Source organism: Mus caroli, unplaced genomic scaffold (genome assembly GCF_978045245.1).
Source record: "Mus caroli unplaced genomic scaffold, Mus_caroli_1 scaffold_8, whole genome shotgun sequence".
In the NCBI taxonomy this organism is placed as follows: Eukaryota; Metazoa; Chordata; class Mammalia; order Rodentia; family Muridae; genus Mus; species Mus caroli.
The window spans coordinates 119,854,556-119,872,563 of record NW_028227263.1 but is presented as its reverse complement, the minus strand read 5'-3'; the positions used below and the strand labels follow the sequence as shown (position 1 = coordinate 119,872,563).

The following is an 18,008-nucleotide window of genomic DNA, read 5'->3' as shown; positions in this document are numbered from 1 at the left end:
CTTCAGGGTATCTTTAATCTCTCACATTGCTTCCTTCTGGGTAGGGGTGGCCAGGAAAGGGAGGGGGCCTCCAGCTGACTCGTTTCTGGGCGATGTGGTCCTCTCCGTCACCACTGTGTACACCAAGATCATCCATTCTGCTCAGGGGTTTGATGGTCCTCTGGCCTCTGCATTCACAGTGGGGGCTGAAGGGCAACTAGGGCGGGTCTCGGGAGGCAAGGTAGGCAGCCAAGGTCACCAGGGCAGCTGCATATGTGCACAGGCCCAGCCCCACGGCAAGGACCCCCAGCAGGAAAGCTCGGCGGGAGGCAGCCCCTGCCCCTTGGACGTCCCCCTTGGCCCAAGCCTTGTTGGTCTGTAGAGGCAGTGGGCAGTGGTAACCAAAGTGCCCACCTCACCCTCCGTCCTGCTTCCTGTGGCTCTCCCCCTCCCTGCCCCCACCTAGTATGACTAATTCACTTGTATTCCCAAACCAGGGTTAGGGCAACGTAGTTGCTGGGTATTTAATGAAAGAATGTATTACATAGGTGGTGGAGCGCACCTTTAATCTCAGCACTGGGAGGCAGAGGCAAGCAGATCTCTTCTGTGTTTAAGGCCAGCCTGGTCTACAGGGTGAGGTCCAGGACAGCCAAGGCTACACAAAGAAACCCTGGCTGGGGGGTTTCCAGGTGCCACTATGGAATGCCAGTGTTTTAACTCAGTTGATTTACACAATAAACCCAAGAGAAGGATTACTCCCATTTACTGAGGAGGGAAACCTGTGGGGAATTCACTAGCTTCTGTAGTGGTAGAAAGGAGAAAGCGAGGATGATTCTAAGTCCTTCACCGCCACTCTGGATTCGTGAAATGTCTTGGTTTTCCCCTATTTTCCTTCTTTTGTTTTTATTTTTGTGTTTGGTTGTTTTGACACAAAGTCTCAGGTAACCCAGGCTGGCCTGAGGTCCCTTTGTAGCCAAAGATAACCTTGAGTTTAGATCACCCTGCCTTCATCTCTTACATGTTGATCATCAAACCCAGCACTTCATGAGTGCTGGGTGAGTGCTCTGCCAACCGAGCTGAGCTGCATCCTCGGCCCTGTTCTTTTGTGGTTTTGGTTCTTTGGAGACAAGATCCTAGTTTGTAGCCGGGTTGGCCTTGAAACGTCTCAGCCCTCCAAATACTGGGATTACAGGCAGTCACCACCACATCTGGTCACACCTGTGTGTATCTATGTGGAGTTCTCTCTAGCCCACCCCCAGTGCCTTAAGCATAGCATGGCTCCTCACACGCCTCTTTTTTTTTTTTTTTCCTTAAGCCAGCACCCTCCCAGTCCCAAACACAGACTAACCTTGTGGGCCAGGCAGAAGGCAGCGATGCCCACAGGCCAAAAACAACACAGCACAGAGAATACCGCCAGGCCGAGGTGGTCATGGGGAAGAAGTGGAGAGAGCCGGTCGCCCCCATCATCCTCTGAGTCACTGTCACTGGATAATGTGTCCTACAGATAGGAGAGAGCACAGGTGGTGATCCTCACCCACCTCCCCATCGCCCCCGTAGACCAGTGCTTCCCTGGGGCCTTCCCAGAGACTTTCTGTCCCCTAGATCCTTTGAAGGGGGCAACAGTGGACTGACTGAGGGTCTCCAGAGAGACCCACCCCCAGGTGAGTTCATTCTCAAGGGTCCAGCTATGGGAAGATTGCTCATAATCCCTGAATGAAGACATCTGCAGTGGGGGCAGACTTTGCCTTGGGATGAGAACCTGTAAAGAGTTAAAAGTGCCCCCGTGTCCTGAACTGTAAGGACAAAGCTGCCTGCCTAAAATGGTTTTAAAGGCAAGTGTGTTTCTAATCCCAGCATCTGGGATGTAGAGGCAGGAAGATGAGGAGGCTTGCCTGGGTTACATGAGCCCTGTCTGGAGAAAAAATAATCCCTCGCAGAAGAAACAGAATCTATCACGGATGTCTGCAGGCAGCTCCATCAGGAGCAAACCAGATCCTCTCTGGAAAAAGGAACCTTCATTCTAGGTCTCCAAAGAACTGATCTTTCAAACAAAATGACCAGACACGCAGTCAAATACACTAGACACAAGTGTCAAACAGGACTTAGAGGTGCAATACAGAACAGTCAGAGACAGTAAGACAATGCGTACTACCCGTGGCAGGCTGTTCTCAACCCCGAGTATGTACTCGTTTTGATTGTAAACATGGTCTTTCTTTCTCTGTAGCTCCCGGCTGTTCTTTAAAGCTCTGTGCAGTGTAGTCCAGCTGTCTGAAACCATTCCCCTGCTTCAGCTTCCTGGGTGTCAGGATTATGGGCACATACTAAGCCTGGTTCCTAAAGACAACGTCTCTACTATGTAGTCCTAGTGAGTTCTAGAACTCACTATGTAGACTAGGCTGGCCTTAAACTCAACAGAGATCTGCCTATCTCTCTCTGGGATTAGAGGTGTGCGCCAAAACCTTTGCTTCAAACACTCTTTTGATGTGATTCAGATGTTTCTCCCCTTGAATCTGGGCAGGTTTCCAAATCACTTGACAGAATATCACAAAGTCACTTTACAAGATTTTTTTAAGAAAAGGTGACAAAAATCAAGTCTGGTCCAGAGGACTGAAATTACAAGTCCTGGCAGGACTATAAAGTGAGTTCAAAGTCAGCCTGGGCAATTTAACAAGACCCTGCCTAAAGTAAAATGGGGAAACCAGGGTGCTGGCACCTGCCTCTAAGCCCAACTCTCAGGAGGTGGGAGCAGGAGGGACAGAAGTTCATGATCATCTTCAATTACATGATGAGATTGAGGCTAGCCTGGGCTACATGAAACCATCTCACAAAAGACACAAACCAGGTAGAGTGGCATAGGCCTGTATTTCCAGTCAGTTGGGGCTGGGGAAAAAGATGAGTGTGACCTGAAAAGTTCAGGCTGACATGACTATCAGACCGTGTCAAAAGAAAAGTGTCAAAATATAAAAATGATGTTTCACAATATGAGGAAGGAATATGACATTATAAAAATGACTTTACTACAGGCAGTGGTGGCACACACTTTTAATCACAGCACTCAGGAGGCAGAAGCACGCGGGTCTCATGAGTCCCAGGACAGCCTGATCTACACAGAAAAATCCCATCTCAAAAAAGAGACAAGAAAAAGAAAACAACTAAAAACTAATTTTATGATGGGTGTGTTGGCACAAACCTGTAACATTCTTGGAGGCTGGGGTAGAAGGATGAAGAATTTAAGGCCAGCCTGAGAGATACACAGACTCTGTCTCAGAAAGGGAGGAGCGGGGATTGAAGAGAGGGCTGAGTGCTTACTGCTCTGTAACTCCAGCTCCAGGGGATCTGAATAGTGGGTAATGTGATACACACACACACTCACTCTCTCTCTCTCTCAAAAATAAGTGCTGCAGAGATAGCTCATTGGCTCCAACGAACTGATAACAGGTTAAGGGAGCTGGCAGAGGATCCAGGTTGGATTCCCAGCACATGGTGACTCACAACTCCCTGTTAATACCAACCCCAAGGCATCCAACGCCCCCTTCTGGCCTCCACAGATAACCACATGAGTATAATGCACAGATAACGCAAGCAAAACACCCATACACATAAAACGTTTTAAACTAACAAAAATCTGAAAAGAATATTCTAGAGCAGTGTGAGGGGAAGCAGGTAAAGCCATTGGCCACCGAGCCTAATGACTCGGCTCCAGAATGCTGTCCTCTGACCTGCATGTGTGCTCTGGCCTCACTCCAAACGGAGCATGCACACACAAATAAATGTTAGGGGTTTGGGGTTTTGTTTTTAAAAAAATTTTTTTAACTTGAAAAACTGGGTCAGCAGAAGCCAGGTGTTTATGGGTTCTGGGAAAAGGAAAACAGCAAAGATTTAAGGAACAAATTAAAGTCTGAAGAAAAAAAAAAAAAAAACCGTTGCCGGGCAGTGGTGGCACACTGTGCCTTTAATCCCAGCACTTGGGAGGCAGAGGCAGGCAGATTTCTGCGTTCGAGGCCAGCCTGGTCTACAGAGTGAGTTCCAGGACAGCCGAGTGCTACACAGAGAAAACCCTGTCTCGAAAAACCAAAAAAGAAGAAGTTGCACTTGGGAGACAGGACCGAGTGAATCTCTGAGTTCAAGGCTGGCCTGGTCTACATAGTGAGCTCCAGGTCAGCCATGGCTTCACAGAGAGCAACTCATGAGACTCCCAGCCAGCCCTGAACAGTCAAGAGAGACCCCAGACCTAGGCAGATACCTCCACCATCAGCCTGATGCTCCTACCTCAAAGTCAGGGGTCTCAGGCTCCCCCAGGCCAGCACTCACTGAAGGAAGAGGTGGGAGAAGGAGCTGCCAGCCTCTGGGGGACTCTGCAAAGGCAGTTTCTGGGAAGGGGGTTCCCAGCTCTGGCTTCTCAGACCTGGGAGCCAGGAGGTCACAGGTTATGCTTGGCAGTAAGGGTTGCTGGAGTTCCTGTATGCTGGAGTTGTCCATGGTTGTGGAGGCTGTGGTAGAGGGCCCTGGAGACAGAAGAAAGCAAATGCAAATTTCAAAAGTCTTGCCTTCATCCATCACCCTGTGCCTATGGGCTCTGGACAGATGAGAGAGCTCAAAACACCTTCTCTTCACTTTACAGATAGAAAAACAGATTTTGAGAATAGAAAGGGGGTTGCCTAGTTCATACACAGACTATTCTGAGCCCCAGGTGGTCAATTCTGGGGATTAGATAGATAGATAGATAGATAATGTGTGTGTATATACATATACACACATATACATACACATAAAGGTATTTAGGGCTGGAGAAATGTCATTTAAGAGCACTAGCTACTCTTCCAGAGGGCTCAGGTTCAATTCCTAACACCCACATAGTAGCTCACAACTGTCCAGTTCCAGGGATCCTACACCCTCACACAGACATACATGCAGGCAAAACACCAATGCACATAAATAAAAATAATTTTAAAATATTATGTACGGCTGGGCAGTTATGGCATGCACCTTTAATCCTAGCACTTAGGAGGCAGAGGAAAGTGAATCTCTGTAAATTCCAGGACAGCCTGGTCTACAAGGCAAGTTCTAGGACAGCCAAGGACATACAGAAATCCTGTCTCGAAAAACCTAAAAATATGTAGTAAAAATAAAAATTATATACCTGTTGCACGATCATTGTAAACCATGTCTTACACACGTTGGTCCCATGAGTCCTCTACACACACACACACACACACAAACATCTCCAGGTTCACAGGTCCACAGCACACATCCATCCCTCATCCCCAGTGACATAGGAACTCCACCCTAGTTCACACACCCCTAGCCCTCACTCACACTCAGTTCCCAGGGCCACTGTCACCCATCCCTTTTGAAGGTAAACCCACCCACACCCTGTCTCTGCCAAAGGTCTCCTTCAGCACATGCTGCAAAATTACAGCGACTCCCCTCAAAAACATGTCTGAGGTCGGCAGCGTTCTTACGTATCCTTCTGTGTATCCCTGAGCCACCTTGCAGTCCTCACCGTTGCTGCATCTGAAACCGCAAACACCCTCACCATGCAGAAATCCCCACCGCTACGTTTCTCAGGTCTCATCCCTTCCATTGCACACCTGTCCAGCTCAACCGGTGTCGCACCTTGCCCCACACATCTCCCCACTGGCCGGCCTGTCGCCTTAGCTCTCCAGCATATGTACTGTTCATACTCAGCCAGAAAGATCCTTCTCGTTCTACGATTCCCCCGCCCCAGGTCATTCCAAATCTAGCGCAGGTCCCCGCCAAAGGTTCGCCTCCATCCGCCAGGACCCTGGGGGAGGAGCAATGTCCCCATCTATTCTCACCGCCCACGGTCAAGCGCCGGGACATGGTTGGGTCTTGCAGGGCACCCACCTTGCCCTGCGGCCCAGAGATAGGCAAACCTGAACCCAGAGATCGGGCGTCCGGGCTACCCCGTACAGGGTCTGAATGCTGCTGAGCTGCGCTTGGGTCTCTGCGCCCCAGCAGCGAGCTGGGGAGGAGAGAGGTGGGGCAATAGCTCCAGACTCCGCCCCTCCGCAGCGCCCCGGGAGGGGGCCTCCGATTCTGGGGGTCCCAGAGCCAGCAGCTTCTCCCTTAAGGAGGCTGAAACCTGATGGTTGGAACATGGCTGGACCCCACATTACTCACCCAAAATGATGGCTCAACAATAATAATAACATCGACTACAGCTTTGTGCCTTATTCTAAGAGGTGCTTTAAATATACACAGCCACAGAACAATTCTAAGTAGCATGGTATATGGTCTTTTTTTACCCGGCAGCAAAGAGGCACAGAGAGGTGAAGTAACTGGTGAGAACACAGCTTGTTCAATGAGTGCGGATGCTACCCCTGGCCCGTTGCTGGTTGCATTCCCTTTAATTTGCAGATGAGGAAACTGAGGCCAGGACACTGGCTCCTGTGTTGACATAAACAAATGGGACCAGTGCCAACAGACTGTAACCCACGGCAGAATCCCCAGGGGAAGGGAAGAAGCTGAGGTAGGAAGGTTGAGCGAAGCTTCCAAGGACAGAGGCCGAGGAATGGTCTAGGATGGAATGCTTTAAGCATCCTTCAGTGACGTTGGTGCTTGGTGGTGTCCAGGGTTGGGCTCTCTGCATACGGCTCCTTTGCAGGCATTTCAAGGCACTCGATGTGTGAACTTTGGACCATAGATAGCCTCATCTCTCTCTAAACCGAATTCCTTCATCTGAAAACTCAGGACATATGCCCAGTCTCCTAGATGTGATGACATACAATTAAAAATTTTTTTATGCCGGGTGTGGTGGCACACGCCTTTAATCCCAGCACTCGGGAGGCAGAGGCAGGCAAATTTCTGAGTTCGAGGCCAGCCTGGTCTACAAAGTGAGTTCCAGGACAGCCAGGGCTACACAGAGAAACCCTGTCTCGGAAAACCAAAAAAAAACAAACAAAAAAAATTTATATTACATTTATTTCTTTTGTGTGGTGCACACATGCTATGTAGAGCAAGCATGTGTAGAAGTCGGAGGATGAATTATAGGAGTTGGTTCTTTTCTTCCACCAGGTATGTTCCTGGGATCCAACACAGGTTATCAGGTTTAGCACCAAGCCCCCCTTTCCTCTGAGTCATTTCCACACCCTGACATATGGATTTTAACTTAGATGTGACAACAAATGCTCACACATTTACCCAAAGTCTGGCAAAGTAAGCGCAGTGAACACATGTAATGTGTTTATCAATTTTATGATTTATAATTCGTGTCTGTTCAACTGAAGAACGTTCCTGGCCCTCCAAGACATCCCCTCCTTCAGGAAGCCCACCCAGTTTGTACTGCCTCCCTTTCCTGTCGCCCTCCATCTGGCTAGACGGGAGGATTCCCGATGTGAGGCAGTGGAGTTCCCTAGCTCTAGGGTGCCAGGGAACTTTGCCAAGAGTCCAAACACTCAAGCTGGCACCGGCCCCACTCCCGGAGAGAGCAGATGGCGTCTGGGAGCATGCTTGGCTCAGTCTGAGTGTCTGGCACAGAGACCCGCGGGAGGGATAACGCCAGGGGCAAGGGCCAGGATGGTTTTCACCAGAAGGTATTTACTAGCTCCTTCCTCTTGCTCTATTTGTCTTTTACGCCACGTTAAAAAAAACTGCTACCCGCTTCCGTTTGCATGCCGCTCCTGCCTGCTCCCATCAATACCAGCTCCACTGGGGCTGGGATTTAGTCTCTTTTGTTCAGGGATGCCCCTCGGGCCTGAAAAAAAAATGGCACAAAGAAGGCCCTCCTTTCAGACTCACAGATGAGGGTATGAACTCCTAATAGCCTCATTTTTCCATCAGACCACTGAGCTCAGTGACACCCCATCATCCTTACCCTCCTAGTGGTGAATTCCTGTCAAGTTGGAACTATGGCCTCCATAATTAGCCTTGTAGAGTCTCCCCAGCCCACCTCTTCCAGCAGGCCTGCAGTCTTATTTTTTTATTTTGTGACAGGCCTAGAATGTGAATGGGGCGGGGCCTAGAGAATGAGAATCCAGGACTTCCTGCATGCTAATAGGCAACTGCATCTGCACCTTAGTCACTTCCTTAACACCTCACTGGGGAATTCTAGGCAGAGGCTCTACCACTGAGCCACACCCCGAGCCCCTCACTGTGTATTCTATATCCCATAACATGATGCCCAAAAATACAGTATCACATCTATGCTTTTCCTGATATATCCTTCAGATCCAATCATAAAAATTATGAGACAGGGTTGGAGATGTAGCTCAGTTGGTTGAGTGTTTTTTACCTAGCAGAAACTGGGTTCAATTCCAAGCATTGCATGAAAACAGGTATGGTGTGCATACTTGTAAGTCCAACAGCCTTCAGGAGGTGGAGGCAGGAGGATCAGGTCAAGATCACCCTCTGCTATATTATAGCAAGTTGGAGGCCAGCCTGGGAGACAAAGAGTAAAACAGAGCTGGGGATATAGTTGTACCTAAATAATGGAACACTGGCCCAGGATGTCCAAGGTCCTGGGTTCAATCCCTAGCACTAGAAGAAAAAGAAAAGAAAATAGGAAAACAAAAACCAAAAATAAGCTACTTTCAATAACAATGAATAAAATCTCAGCGTGGGTGGCTCACTGAAACTGCATCTCTGGACCTAAAACAGCTGAGCTGCAGGCTCTCCTCTTCCTAGCAGTTGTTTACACCTTTCATAACTTTGGAGGACTTTGTGAATCCTATCATTTTCTAGGACCTTCCTGAGCCTTGTAAGTTTCTTTTACTTTTTAAGCCTTACGTGCTGTATTAGTTACCTTTCTATTGCTGTGATAAAACACCATGACCAAGATAAGTAAGTGATAAAAGAGTTTAATTGGGGGCTGGTGAGATGGCTCAGTGGGTAAGAGCACCCGACTGTTCTTTCGAAGGTCCAGAGTTCAAATCCCAGCAACCACATGGTGGCTCACAACCATCCGTAACAAGATCTGACGCCCTCTTCTGGAGTGTCTGAAGACAGCTACAGTGTACTTACATATAATAAATAAATAAATCTTTAAAAAAAAAAAAGAGAGTTTAATTGGGCTTTTAATTCCAGAGGGCTCCTCTGATGGCACAGTGAAGGGCTGGCAGAGGTGCCTGGAGCAGCTGCTGAGAACTGGGGCATGTTGAACCACAGGCAGGAATCAGAGAACGTTAACTCAAAATGGCATGCTCCTGGGAAACTCTAAAGCCCCCAGTGACAACCTTCCTTCATCAAGGCCATACTTCTCAATCCTTCCCAAGCAGCTACCACCTGAGGGCCAAGTATTCGAATGCTTGAGAGAAACCACAACATGTATTTTCTTTACTTCTTGATTTAAAGATTTTTTAGGTAGGAGTGGTGGTACATGCTTTTAATCCCAGCACTCTGGAGGCAGAGGCAGGCAGATCTTTGAATTTGGGGCCAGCCTGGTCTACGTAGTGAGTTTCAGGACAGCCAGGGCTTCATAAAGAAACTCTGTCTCCAAACCAAAACCAAAACCAAAAACCTATGTTTTTTAGTTTTATTTTATGTGTGTGTGTGTGTGTCTGAGTGTGTGCCACAGAGGCTACAAGATAGTTTTGTGCTAGCTCTTCTGGGTCTGGAGTTATAGTTAGCTGTAAGCCACAGGACATGGATGCTGCAAACTGACCTCAGGTTCTCTGGAAGAGCAGCAAACATCTCAACAACCAAGCTCTCTCTCCAGCGTACTTCCTGATTCCCAAGGGTTCTTTGTCCTCCCTGGAACGTTTCCATGCGGAGTGAACAGGTACACAGCCTATCCATAACCTGTGCCTTGTTTTCTTTGGGCATCAGGTATATTCGGTTTATGAAATCCACCAAGACGTTCGCTTACTGTTTGTGCACTTTTCTGTACATAATACTTAGAAAGTGATGTTCTTGAAGAGGGTGGTTCAGATCCTTCTGTTCCTAAGATGAGTCAGTGGGAGAAGAAAGGAAGGTGTGAAGCCCTATTCCAGCTGCCATGGAGAACACCATGGCAACCACGTGGTTCTAGACTCCCATTTCCAGTGAAATGCCCAGAAGAACTCAAATGGAGGGGTCTCAGAGAGGTTGCATGTGATGGCAGCAGCATCTCCAATAGCCAAAAGGCTGGGGTAACAGCAGCGTCTACCTGAATAAAGTGTGGGCTCTAGTTACACTGAATGCACTGTGACACTCCAAAGGAGGGAAATTCTGACACACACTTACAATGTGGATGAGCCTGCATGACAGAGTTACTGAATTCAATAAGTCAATACAACAAATACTGTATGGCCTGGAGAAATGGCTCAGTTGGCAAGAGCATAGTGTGATCTCGAATAGGCCTCAAGTTCCATTCTTACCGTGTGTCCTGGGTGGTCACTACTGCCTGCAACGCACTCTCCAGGACGCCAGATACTCTCCTGCAGCCTTGGCAGGCACTGCATGCACCTGGTGCTCAGATATATGTGAAAAACACCCGTGCCAACAAAAGATGTTTAAAATGCAAGCACAGAAAAACAGTGGTGTTAGTGTTGGTAACACATACCCTGAAAATTGGAAGGGAAAAAAAAAAAGTGGATAGCTTTGGAGGTTGGTGAGCTAGCTTCTGGCCTCTCACATATGCACCATACAAACATCCACCCATACACCTGAACACACACACACACACACACACACACACACACACACACAGACATAAGTTCTTGTTTTAGTTTTAGTTTTTTGTTTAAGGAGGATTGGCCTGGAACTCACTTAATAGCCCAGGCTGGCTTTAAATTTGCAGCATTCCTCCTGCCTCAGTCTCTCACGAGCCACAATACTCATCATAAAATGTTTTAAATTTTAAAATTTGTTTCCGACTTGGAAAAAAAAATATATATATATAAAGGAGAGAGGCTTTCTTCCCCGACTTCCTGCCAAAGGGGCTTCTTCCTTCCTTTTGTAGGATTTATTTTTATTATTTGTGTATGCCACCTGTGCTCCGGGCAGGGGTTGAGGGTGGGAAATGTCCTCTGGGACACCAGAAGAGGGCAGAGTTGTAGCTGGAGTTACACAATGCTGGGAACCGAACTCCAGTTCTCTGGAAGAGAGGCAAGCGCTCTGTTGCACCATCTCTCCAGCCCCGTCTTCCTCATTTATCTTTACCCCAACCTGTTTGTTCAAAACCAGCTGTTAGAATGAACTTTGCAGTGACTCTGAGAAAGAAGTTGGACTTCTCAGTCCTTGAGAAATCTGAGGAAGCTCTGAAAACTGAAGAGAAACCCACTTCCCAATTTCTCTAGTGTCAGAATATGAAGATCCTTTTTGCCCCTTCAGCTACAACATAGAGATGACTACTATGGGAGTCCCTTTAGGTGCCCGTTTAGTGTCGGCAGGCTCCATTCTGGCTGTGATCCTGAACAGGAAAGGTGTTTTGTTTTGTTTTGTTTTAAAGAAGCAAAGAGCATCAATAGATTTGTGTTTAATGCGTGAAGAAGATATGGAGAGGAAACAGTTGGCGTTCTAACTTCCTCAACTGCTGATAGAGATAACCCGCCAGGCCTCCCACTCTGGGGCGTAAGGAGTCGCAGGAGCAAGACCTATGCAATTCTCCCAAAAAAGTCCCGAATGACCGCGTCCATCACGACTACGCCCCGCCCCCAGGGGGCAGCTATAGCACCAATCATCAGCGCGCAGGGCGGGCTCAGGGGAGGAACCTGCTGTTGCCCCAGCAACAGTCGGGGCACCCCAGGAGAGCGAGGCTGCGGACCTATCTCCCTCCAATCTCCCTCCGCCTGGAAAGGCCCGGGAGGGGAGCGAGACTAGTCTCGACGGCGTCCGCAAAGAAGCCCATGAACTACCATCCCCGAGGCAGCTTTCACTTCTAACGGTCAAGTACGCGGAGGTAGGAATGACGCATGCGCTACGCCTACGGGCAAGGCTAAAGCGGCCCTATACCCGAGACGAGACGCATGCGCCTTTTGAAGCTTGGCTGATCTGCTGCGAAGGGGCGGGGCCTTGCACGTATGGGCGGGGCCACAGCCCTGGGGCGGGGCTTTCTAAGCGTCTGAGCCTTGGTTTATTTATTGGTGCAGGTTCCCACACCTCTGGGAGTCTTCCTCATTTTTCTTGGGCATTTCTGGGGAGGTGGCTTGTATCTGTGATGAAGGCCACATTGTCAGTGGGTTGGTGGAACTAGCTTAGAATCATAGTGTTGTTCTTTATGTGATAGACTTCAGTTTTCCCAGCTGTCGGATGGAAATAATACAGTTACCTCACAGGGTTGTGATTGAATTTTTCCTTTCCTAGAGCCATGGCTGAAGTGCACGTGATCGGGCAGATCATAGGGGCCACCGGTTTCTCGGAAAGCAGCCTCTTTTGCAAGTGGGGCATCCACACAGGTATCCTTCTCACACCTTGTTCATCTCCCAAACAATGCCCAGCCCCCTCCCCTAGCCTAAGTCTCCATGTTCTTTCCTCGATTCTCCAATGAACTCAGACCATACTGTTTGCTTCTCTTTATCCTTGTCTTTCATGTTATCTCACCATCTGAAAACATAGCCCCTAAGCATATGGGGCTGTGACATAGAAAACACACACACACACACACACACACACACACACACACTTCCTGTCCTCAGGCCAGTAGACAAGCTAGGTGTGCTTATGCGTATCTGTAATTCCAGCACCCAGGAAGCCTTCCAGTACAAGTTTGGGGCCCTGTCTCAAAGAAAAGAGCACAAAATATATACAAGATTATTGTAAGTTCTAGGGAAAAAAAGAAAGTGATGTGCTGGGGGCTGATTTGGAATGGGGAGGTCTGAGATCAGAGAAAGCCTTTCTGTGCCAGTGGCACTTGAATTGGGGGGCAGGAGGAAAGCAGCTGGAAATGGGCACCCAGTAGCAGACCTTTCAGGGCAAAAGGAACAGCCACTGCCAAGGCCCTGAGGCATCCAAGGGAGCAGGATGGGACCAGTGAGGCTTGAGGGTGGGGAGTGGCAGTGGCAGATGAGTAACAGGATCCAGGTCACACATGGGCCTTCGTGGCAACAGTGAGGAGTCTGAAAGCTTCGTGTGTGTGTGTGTGTGTGTGTGTGTGTGTGTGTGTTGGGAGGGGGCAGTTAGAATCCCAGAGAGCAGGTGAAGGCAATGTCCAGAGCGTTTAGCAGAGCATCTGGGGTGTAGTGCTCAGTATGTGGACACTGTTTCTCCTTGCTCCTCACTGGGGTCGTGATGTGCTCGCAGACGGGTGCCCAGTCTCTTCTTGGTCTTTGACCGAGGCTTCTGAATGTGGGGTGCATAGAGTAAGGAAAGATGCTGGGGATCTCTTCACCCGGGGAGTGTAGGCAGGGGGCGCAGAAGAAGTTCAAGGTCATCCTTAGCTACGTCAGAGGTTTGAGGCTGGCCTTGGCTATATGAGACCTTGTCTTTTTTTTTTTTTTTAACTTTTTTTTTAAAGATTTATTTATTTATTATATGTAAGTACACTGTAGCTGTCTTCAGACACTCCAGAAGAGGGCGCCAGATCTTGTTACGGATGGTTGTGAGCCACCATGTGGTTGCTGGGATTTGAACTCTGGACCTTGGAAGAGGAGTCGGGTGCTCTTACCCACTGAGCCATCTCTCCAGCCCCAAGACCTTGTCTTAAGAAAGGAGGCTATCTGTCGGTGCTGAGAGTGCAGCTCATCAGCAGAGCATAGAGCGTGTGCCTCTGGATCACATCGCCAGCTGCAGTCATGAGGATTAACAAGTGAATAATATTTTAAAAATTCATAGTCAATCCTTGCTATGTGAGTCCTCTCATAACTTGTGAGACTGAGGTTTTTGTCGCTTGTTTTATAGACAGGGAAACAGAGAGAAGCTACTCTGCTAGGGTTGCACCGACTTGGGCTGGGGAGTGTAGACTGTTGCTAGAGAGCTCTTGCATATGCACTGCTCTAGGTTCCATCCTTAACACTGCAAAATAAAGAGCACATTTATGAATAGTGCCAGGATTTCTACACAGGGTTCTCTGTGCAGCCCTGGCAGCCCTGGGAACTCCTTCTGTGGACCAGGCTGGCTTTGAAGTCACAGAGATCGGCCTGCCTCTGCCTCTCCAGGGCTAAGACTAACTGTGTGCACCACCACTGCCTGGCTTTATTCTCTCTCACGTGCTCTTCAACTCCTCCAATTTTTCTTTAGAGACTGAGACCCACACTGTAGCCCGTGCTGACCTGACACTCATCAGGCAGCCCAAGAAAGCCCCAAACAAACTCCCAAGTGCTGAGATTTCAGATGTACACTGCCAGTGCCAAGATCTGGATCCAGACACTTGGCCCTTGAGTCTATACTGTGTAACTCCCACTTCCAAATACCAGGGGGAAACAAACTCATTGCCACGGCAGGTCCCCTTCTTGAAGGTTGCTATTCCCCTCCAACCCTGATGTCCTGGTTCTCATTACAGGGGCCGCATGGAAGCTCCTCTCAGGTGTACGGGAAGGCCAGACACAGGTAGACACACCCCAGATAGGGGACATGGCTTACTGGTCCCACCCCATTGACCTGCACTTCGCTACTAAAGGTCTCCAAGGTGGGTACAGGATGACAGGACGGGGAGGGGCAGTCAAGCTTAAGAGGAGCTGGGCTTGGAACACCATGGCTGTCTGCTCCCTGTACTTTGTGGGTCCCTTTTCTGGTACAGCCTCCCCTAGAGCCGTGCATTTGAGGCCTCACCCGAGCTATTCAGAACCCTAGGCCCGTGGAATGTGCCAGAGGTTGGGGTAGAGAAGATATCAGGAAGTGGAGGTCAAGTGGGAGGGGCCTTTGACTAACGGCCACTGAGGAGGCTGCGTAGGGTAAAGAGAGATAGCTAGGGAGGAGAGGGACAGGAAATGGGCCAGTTGCCGTTGCTCACACAGGCAGAGGTTCTGCTCAAAGGGGAAGTGAGTCTTCGAGGGAGGAAGGTATCATCTCAGCGCAGCTTTTCTGGTTAAAACACAGCAGATTCTGGGAAACGAGCTGGGCATTTGAGCAATATAAGTACTGTTGACTGAGCCTACGTCTGTCCAGCTTGAGCAGGGACATCCTCAACTAAGAAGGACCCTCCAAGCCCTGTCATCAGGGGTTCCCTTATAGGTAGAAGATAGACCTATTTCCAAATGTGGCCAGCACAGAGGCCCTGGAAACACAGAAGTCATCTCTGATTGGTCCCATGGCCTTATAGGGCAGAGCAGTTAGAGTTCTGCTGTAAAGGGCCAAGAGAAGCTAACTGTGCCCAAGGACAAAGACAGAGGGTGGAGGCAGAGAGCCAGGTAGAAATGGGGAGGAGTGTCCTGGGTATTTGATGTCTGTGGGTGAGAAGGACAGTGGGGGATGAGGTGGTAGGGACAGAATGTAGGGCCTCGACTGCAAAGGCACTAAGACTGATTCTCGAAGGCTCTGGGGAGCCCAGGAAGAAATGGATGGATCAGATTCTCCTTTTGAAGGATTGCACTAGTTTGTGAGGGTGATACGTTGGAGGTTTTCCTCAGTCCTGGCCTTAGCTGTTTTCCTCCCTGCTTGCTCCCTTCTTAGTCTCTCAGCTCACCAACACACCCTGGTGGCTCTGAAACCCACTTCTGTTTCTCATCCTATCCCACCGAGCCTTCTCTGTCCATCTTCTCTTTCCGGGACCATTCTTTTATTTGTTTTGTTTTGTTTTGTTTTGTTTTTCAAGACAGGATTTCTCTGTATAGCCCTGGCTGTCCTGGAACTCACTCTATAGACCAGGCTGGCCTCAAACTCAGAAATCTGCCTGCCTCTGCCTCCCAAGTGCTGGGATAAAAGGTGTGTGCCACCACGCCCGGCCTTCTGGGACCATTCTTTCTTTCTGTCTTCACTGTGTTCCCAGGCCCAGATCTCAGGGTTGGATACTGGGCTAGACCCTGGGAGGACCTAAATACAGCATGTTCTTCCTCTGTACGGAACCTGCCTGCAGGCCTCCTATGGCTCAAGATAAAAGCTGGAGCCTTCTCTGGCATCACAGGCCCTATGTAATCTGGCTGTCACCTCTGTCCTTTGTTCCCCACGACTCCCCGTTCTAGCCTCATTGGCCCCTCCTACTTTGGAACTTTTGCACTGACTGGATATGTCATTCCCCTAGGTGCCTAGACAGCCCACTCCTTTAAGCATTTATGTTGCATCCTGGTTGGCTTGTTTGCTTTTAAGATAGAGTCTCAGAACATAGTCCAGCCTAGCCTGGGGCCTCAGCAGCTCAAGTATGTGCCAAAATGTCACCCTTCAGATGTGTAGCCCTGGTTGTCCTAGAACTCATTGTGTAGCTCAGGCTAGCCTTGAACTTCTGAGGATCCTCTTGCCTCTACCTCCCAAGTGCTGGCATTCCAGCTCTACACTGCACTGTTCAGCCTCAAATGTCACCTTCTTTAGGAAAGCTTCCTTTAGCTGCTCCCCAATTTTCCAAACTACATCTCCACCCCTCCCTTTCTGGCTGTTGTTTTTCCCCAGAGCGGTTATCACCATATGACATACCCTATAATTTACTTATTTACTATGTTGGTTGTCTAGGATGTCAGCTTCACAGGGCAGGAATTTTTGTCTGCTGTGTTCATTGCTGTGTCCCCAGCCTGGAGAACAAGGCCTGCCAGGGGAGGGCTCAGGGTTGTGGGGGAGGGGCTGGGCTGCATCTCCAAGCATTGGATTGTCAGGCTGGGACATTCAGCTGTGCATTGAGGCCACTAGAAACCTAACGAAGGGGAGAGATGGTTCCACTGGGGAAGAAAGGAAATCTGAGTCAGGTGGGTGAGAGCAAAGCAAGTCCATGAGGAGGAGGGCGGAAGGGGTCTAAGCTGAGGTGCTGACCGGGGGGGCCTGGGAGAGAGAAGAGACCACAAAGGGAGGTCAGACGAGGCCAGACTTGACTTGAGAGGTTGGACTTTGTACTGTGGCCCAAGGGAGTCATGGGAGGGTTTTGAGAAGAGGGTAATGTGGATTGCTCTAGATTCCTGTGACTACTATGTGGAGTGGGTGGGAGATGAGAACCCAGAGAGGAAATTCAGGCAATAATCCAAGGTAAAAGTACTGTGCAAAGTCGCTAGTAGTTTCAATGATGGGAACCCGGGAGCAGAGTTCTGCCCCTTTGTCCTTTTCTCTAACACCTCTCATCCCGCAGGTTGGCCTCGACTCCATCTCCAGGTGTGGTCCCAGGACAGCTTTGGCCGCTGCCAGCTTGCTGGCTATGGCTTTTGCCATGTGCCTAGCAGCCCAGGCACTCATCAGCTGGACTGCCCTACATGGAGGCCCCTGGGCAGTTGGAGGGAGCAGCTAGCACGGGCTTTCGTGGGTGGTGGGCCACAGCTGCTGCACGCAGATACCATCTACAGCGGGGCTGACCGCTACCGCCTGCACACGGCTGCGGGTGGCACAGTGCACCTTGGTATCGGCCTGCTGCTGCGTCACTTTGATCGCTATGGAGTGGAGTGTTGAGGGACTTCATTGCTACTAATCGCCATCATCCACTGAGCACATAATGGCACAGCAGTGAAGCAGGCACGCGGACTCTGGAGACTGTCAGTTCTGATCACCCCCAAGTCATGGCCCCTATGCCATGGACTGCAAGGCCAGGAACTCCCCTGTGGCCCATGCTCCACTGAACTACCGGGTAGTAAGGCTGTGGGTTGGAGGGACTTGAGCAGGGCCCACTGTTTGTACTGTCGGGGACACTTAATAAAAGCGCGTATTTCTCATGGGTAAGGTGCCTCTTTGTATCGGCTAAAGCTCTCAGACGTCAGTCTCCTTATTTCACTCTCCTTGACACTTTCATCCGCAAACCCAAAGCCTGCCCCTGCCTTTCGCTCTCCACCGCCTAGGTCCCCACTTCTAATACAGGACTCTGTTTTCTCACGAAGTCCCAATTTTCCCTTTGACCCTTCAACAACTCCCAAATCCACGGGGGCGCTTTGGTTGGTCACCGGCTTTAGTAGTGCTCCGCCGCCAGGAGGCAGCACCCTGGAGGTGGGGCGGGGCCGGGGTGCCCGCCCCCTCCCCGCAGGGCTGAAGGGACCCCCCTTGGAGCCCGCCCACGCTAAGATGAAGACAGTGCCCCCCCATGCCCTCCCCCT

General features: G+C 49.7%; 2 protein-coding genes across 8 annotated transcripts; one reads left to right on the top strand and one right to left on the bottom strand.

Annotated features, from left to right (window-relative positions):
- Positions 1-5,968, bottom strand: Tmem91 (transmembrane protein 91). Of its 7 annotated transcripts, none has more exons than XM_085842022.1 (4): positions 5,848-5,968; positions 4,291-4,484; positions 1,328-1,477; positions 1-355 (listed from the first exon to the last, which is right to left on the bottom strand). In XM_085842022.1, the coding sequence occupies exons 2-4, from the start codon at positions 4,456-4,458 to the stop codon at positions 197-199; spliced, it is 477 nt and encodes a 158-aa protein (XP_085698148.1). In that variant the 5' UTR covers positions 4,459-4,484; positions 5,848-5,968; the 3' UTR covers positions 1-196. The 7 variants fall into 7 exon arrangements, with proteins under 7 accessions (XP_085698148.1, XP_021022572.1, XP_029335783.1 ...); XM_021166913.2 differs by having other exon boundaries at positions 4,249-4,484; positions 5,848-5,871; XM_029479923.2 differs by lacking the exon at positions 5,848-5,968 and adding an exon at positions 5,664-5,743.
- A 5,646-nt stretch (positions 5,969-11,614) lies between these two features.
- Positions 11,615-17,640, top strand: B9d2 (B9 domain containing 2). Its single transcript, XM_021168167.3, has 4 exons — positions 11,615-11,818; positions 12,223-12,314; positions 14,357-14,482; positions 17,060-17,640. Exons 2-4 carry the CDS (start codon positions 12,227-12,229, stop codon positions 17,371-17,373), a joined length of 528 nt encoding a protein of 175 aa, XP_021023826.1. The 5' UTR covers positions 11,615-11,818; positions 12,223-12,226; the 3' UTR covers positions 17,374-17,640.
- The last annotated feature ends 368 nt before the right edge of the window (positions 17,641-18,008 follow it).

What these genes read in the sequence shown, in the direction of transcription:
- Tmem91 (XM_029479923.2), bottom strand. Translation starts at nt 5,712, where the DNA reads ATGACCTGGGGCGGGGGAATCGTAGAACGAGAAGGATCTTTCTGGCTG. An exon ending in AGAAGGATCTTTCTGGCTGA is followed by an intron (nt 4,485 to 5,663) that starts GTATGAACAGTA and finishes TTCTGTCTCCAG; the next exon opens with GGCCCTCTACCACAGCCTCC. An exon ending in TTCTCCCACCTCTTCCTTCA is followed by an intron (nt 1,478 to 4,290) that starts GTGAGTGCTGGC and finishes TCCTATCTGTAG; the next exon opens with GACACATTATCCAGTGACAG.
- B9d2 (XM_021168167.3), top strand. Translation starts at nt 12,227, where the DNA reads ATGGCTGAAGTGCACGTGATCGGGCAGATCATAGGGGCCACCGGTTTC. An exon ending in CAAGTGGGGCATCCACACAG is followed by an intron (nt 12,315 to 14,356) that starts GTATCCTTCTCA and finishes TTCTCATTACAG; the next exon opens with GGGCCGCATGGAAGCTCCTC. An exon ending in CGCTACTAAAGGTCTCCAAG is followed by an intron (nt 14,483 to 17,059) that starts GTGGGTACAGGA and finishes CTCATCCCGCAG; the next exon opens with GTTGGCCTCGACTCCATCTC.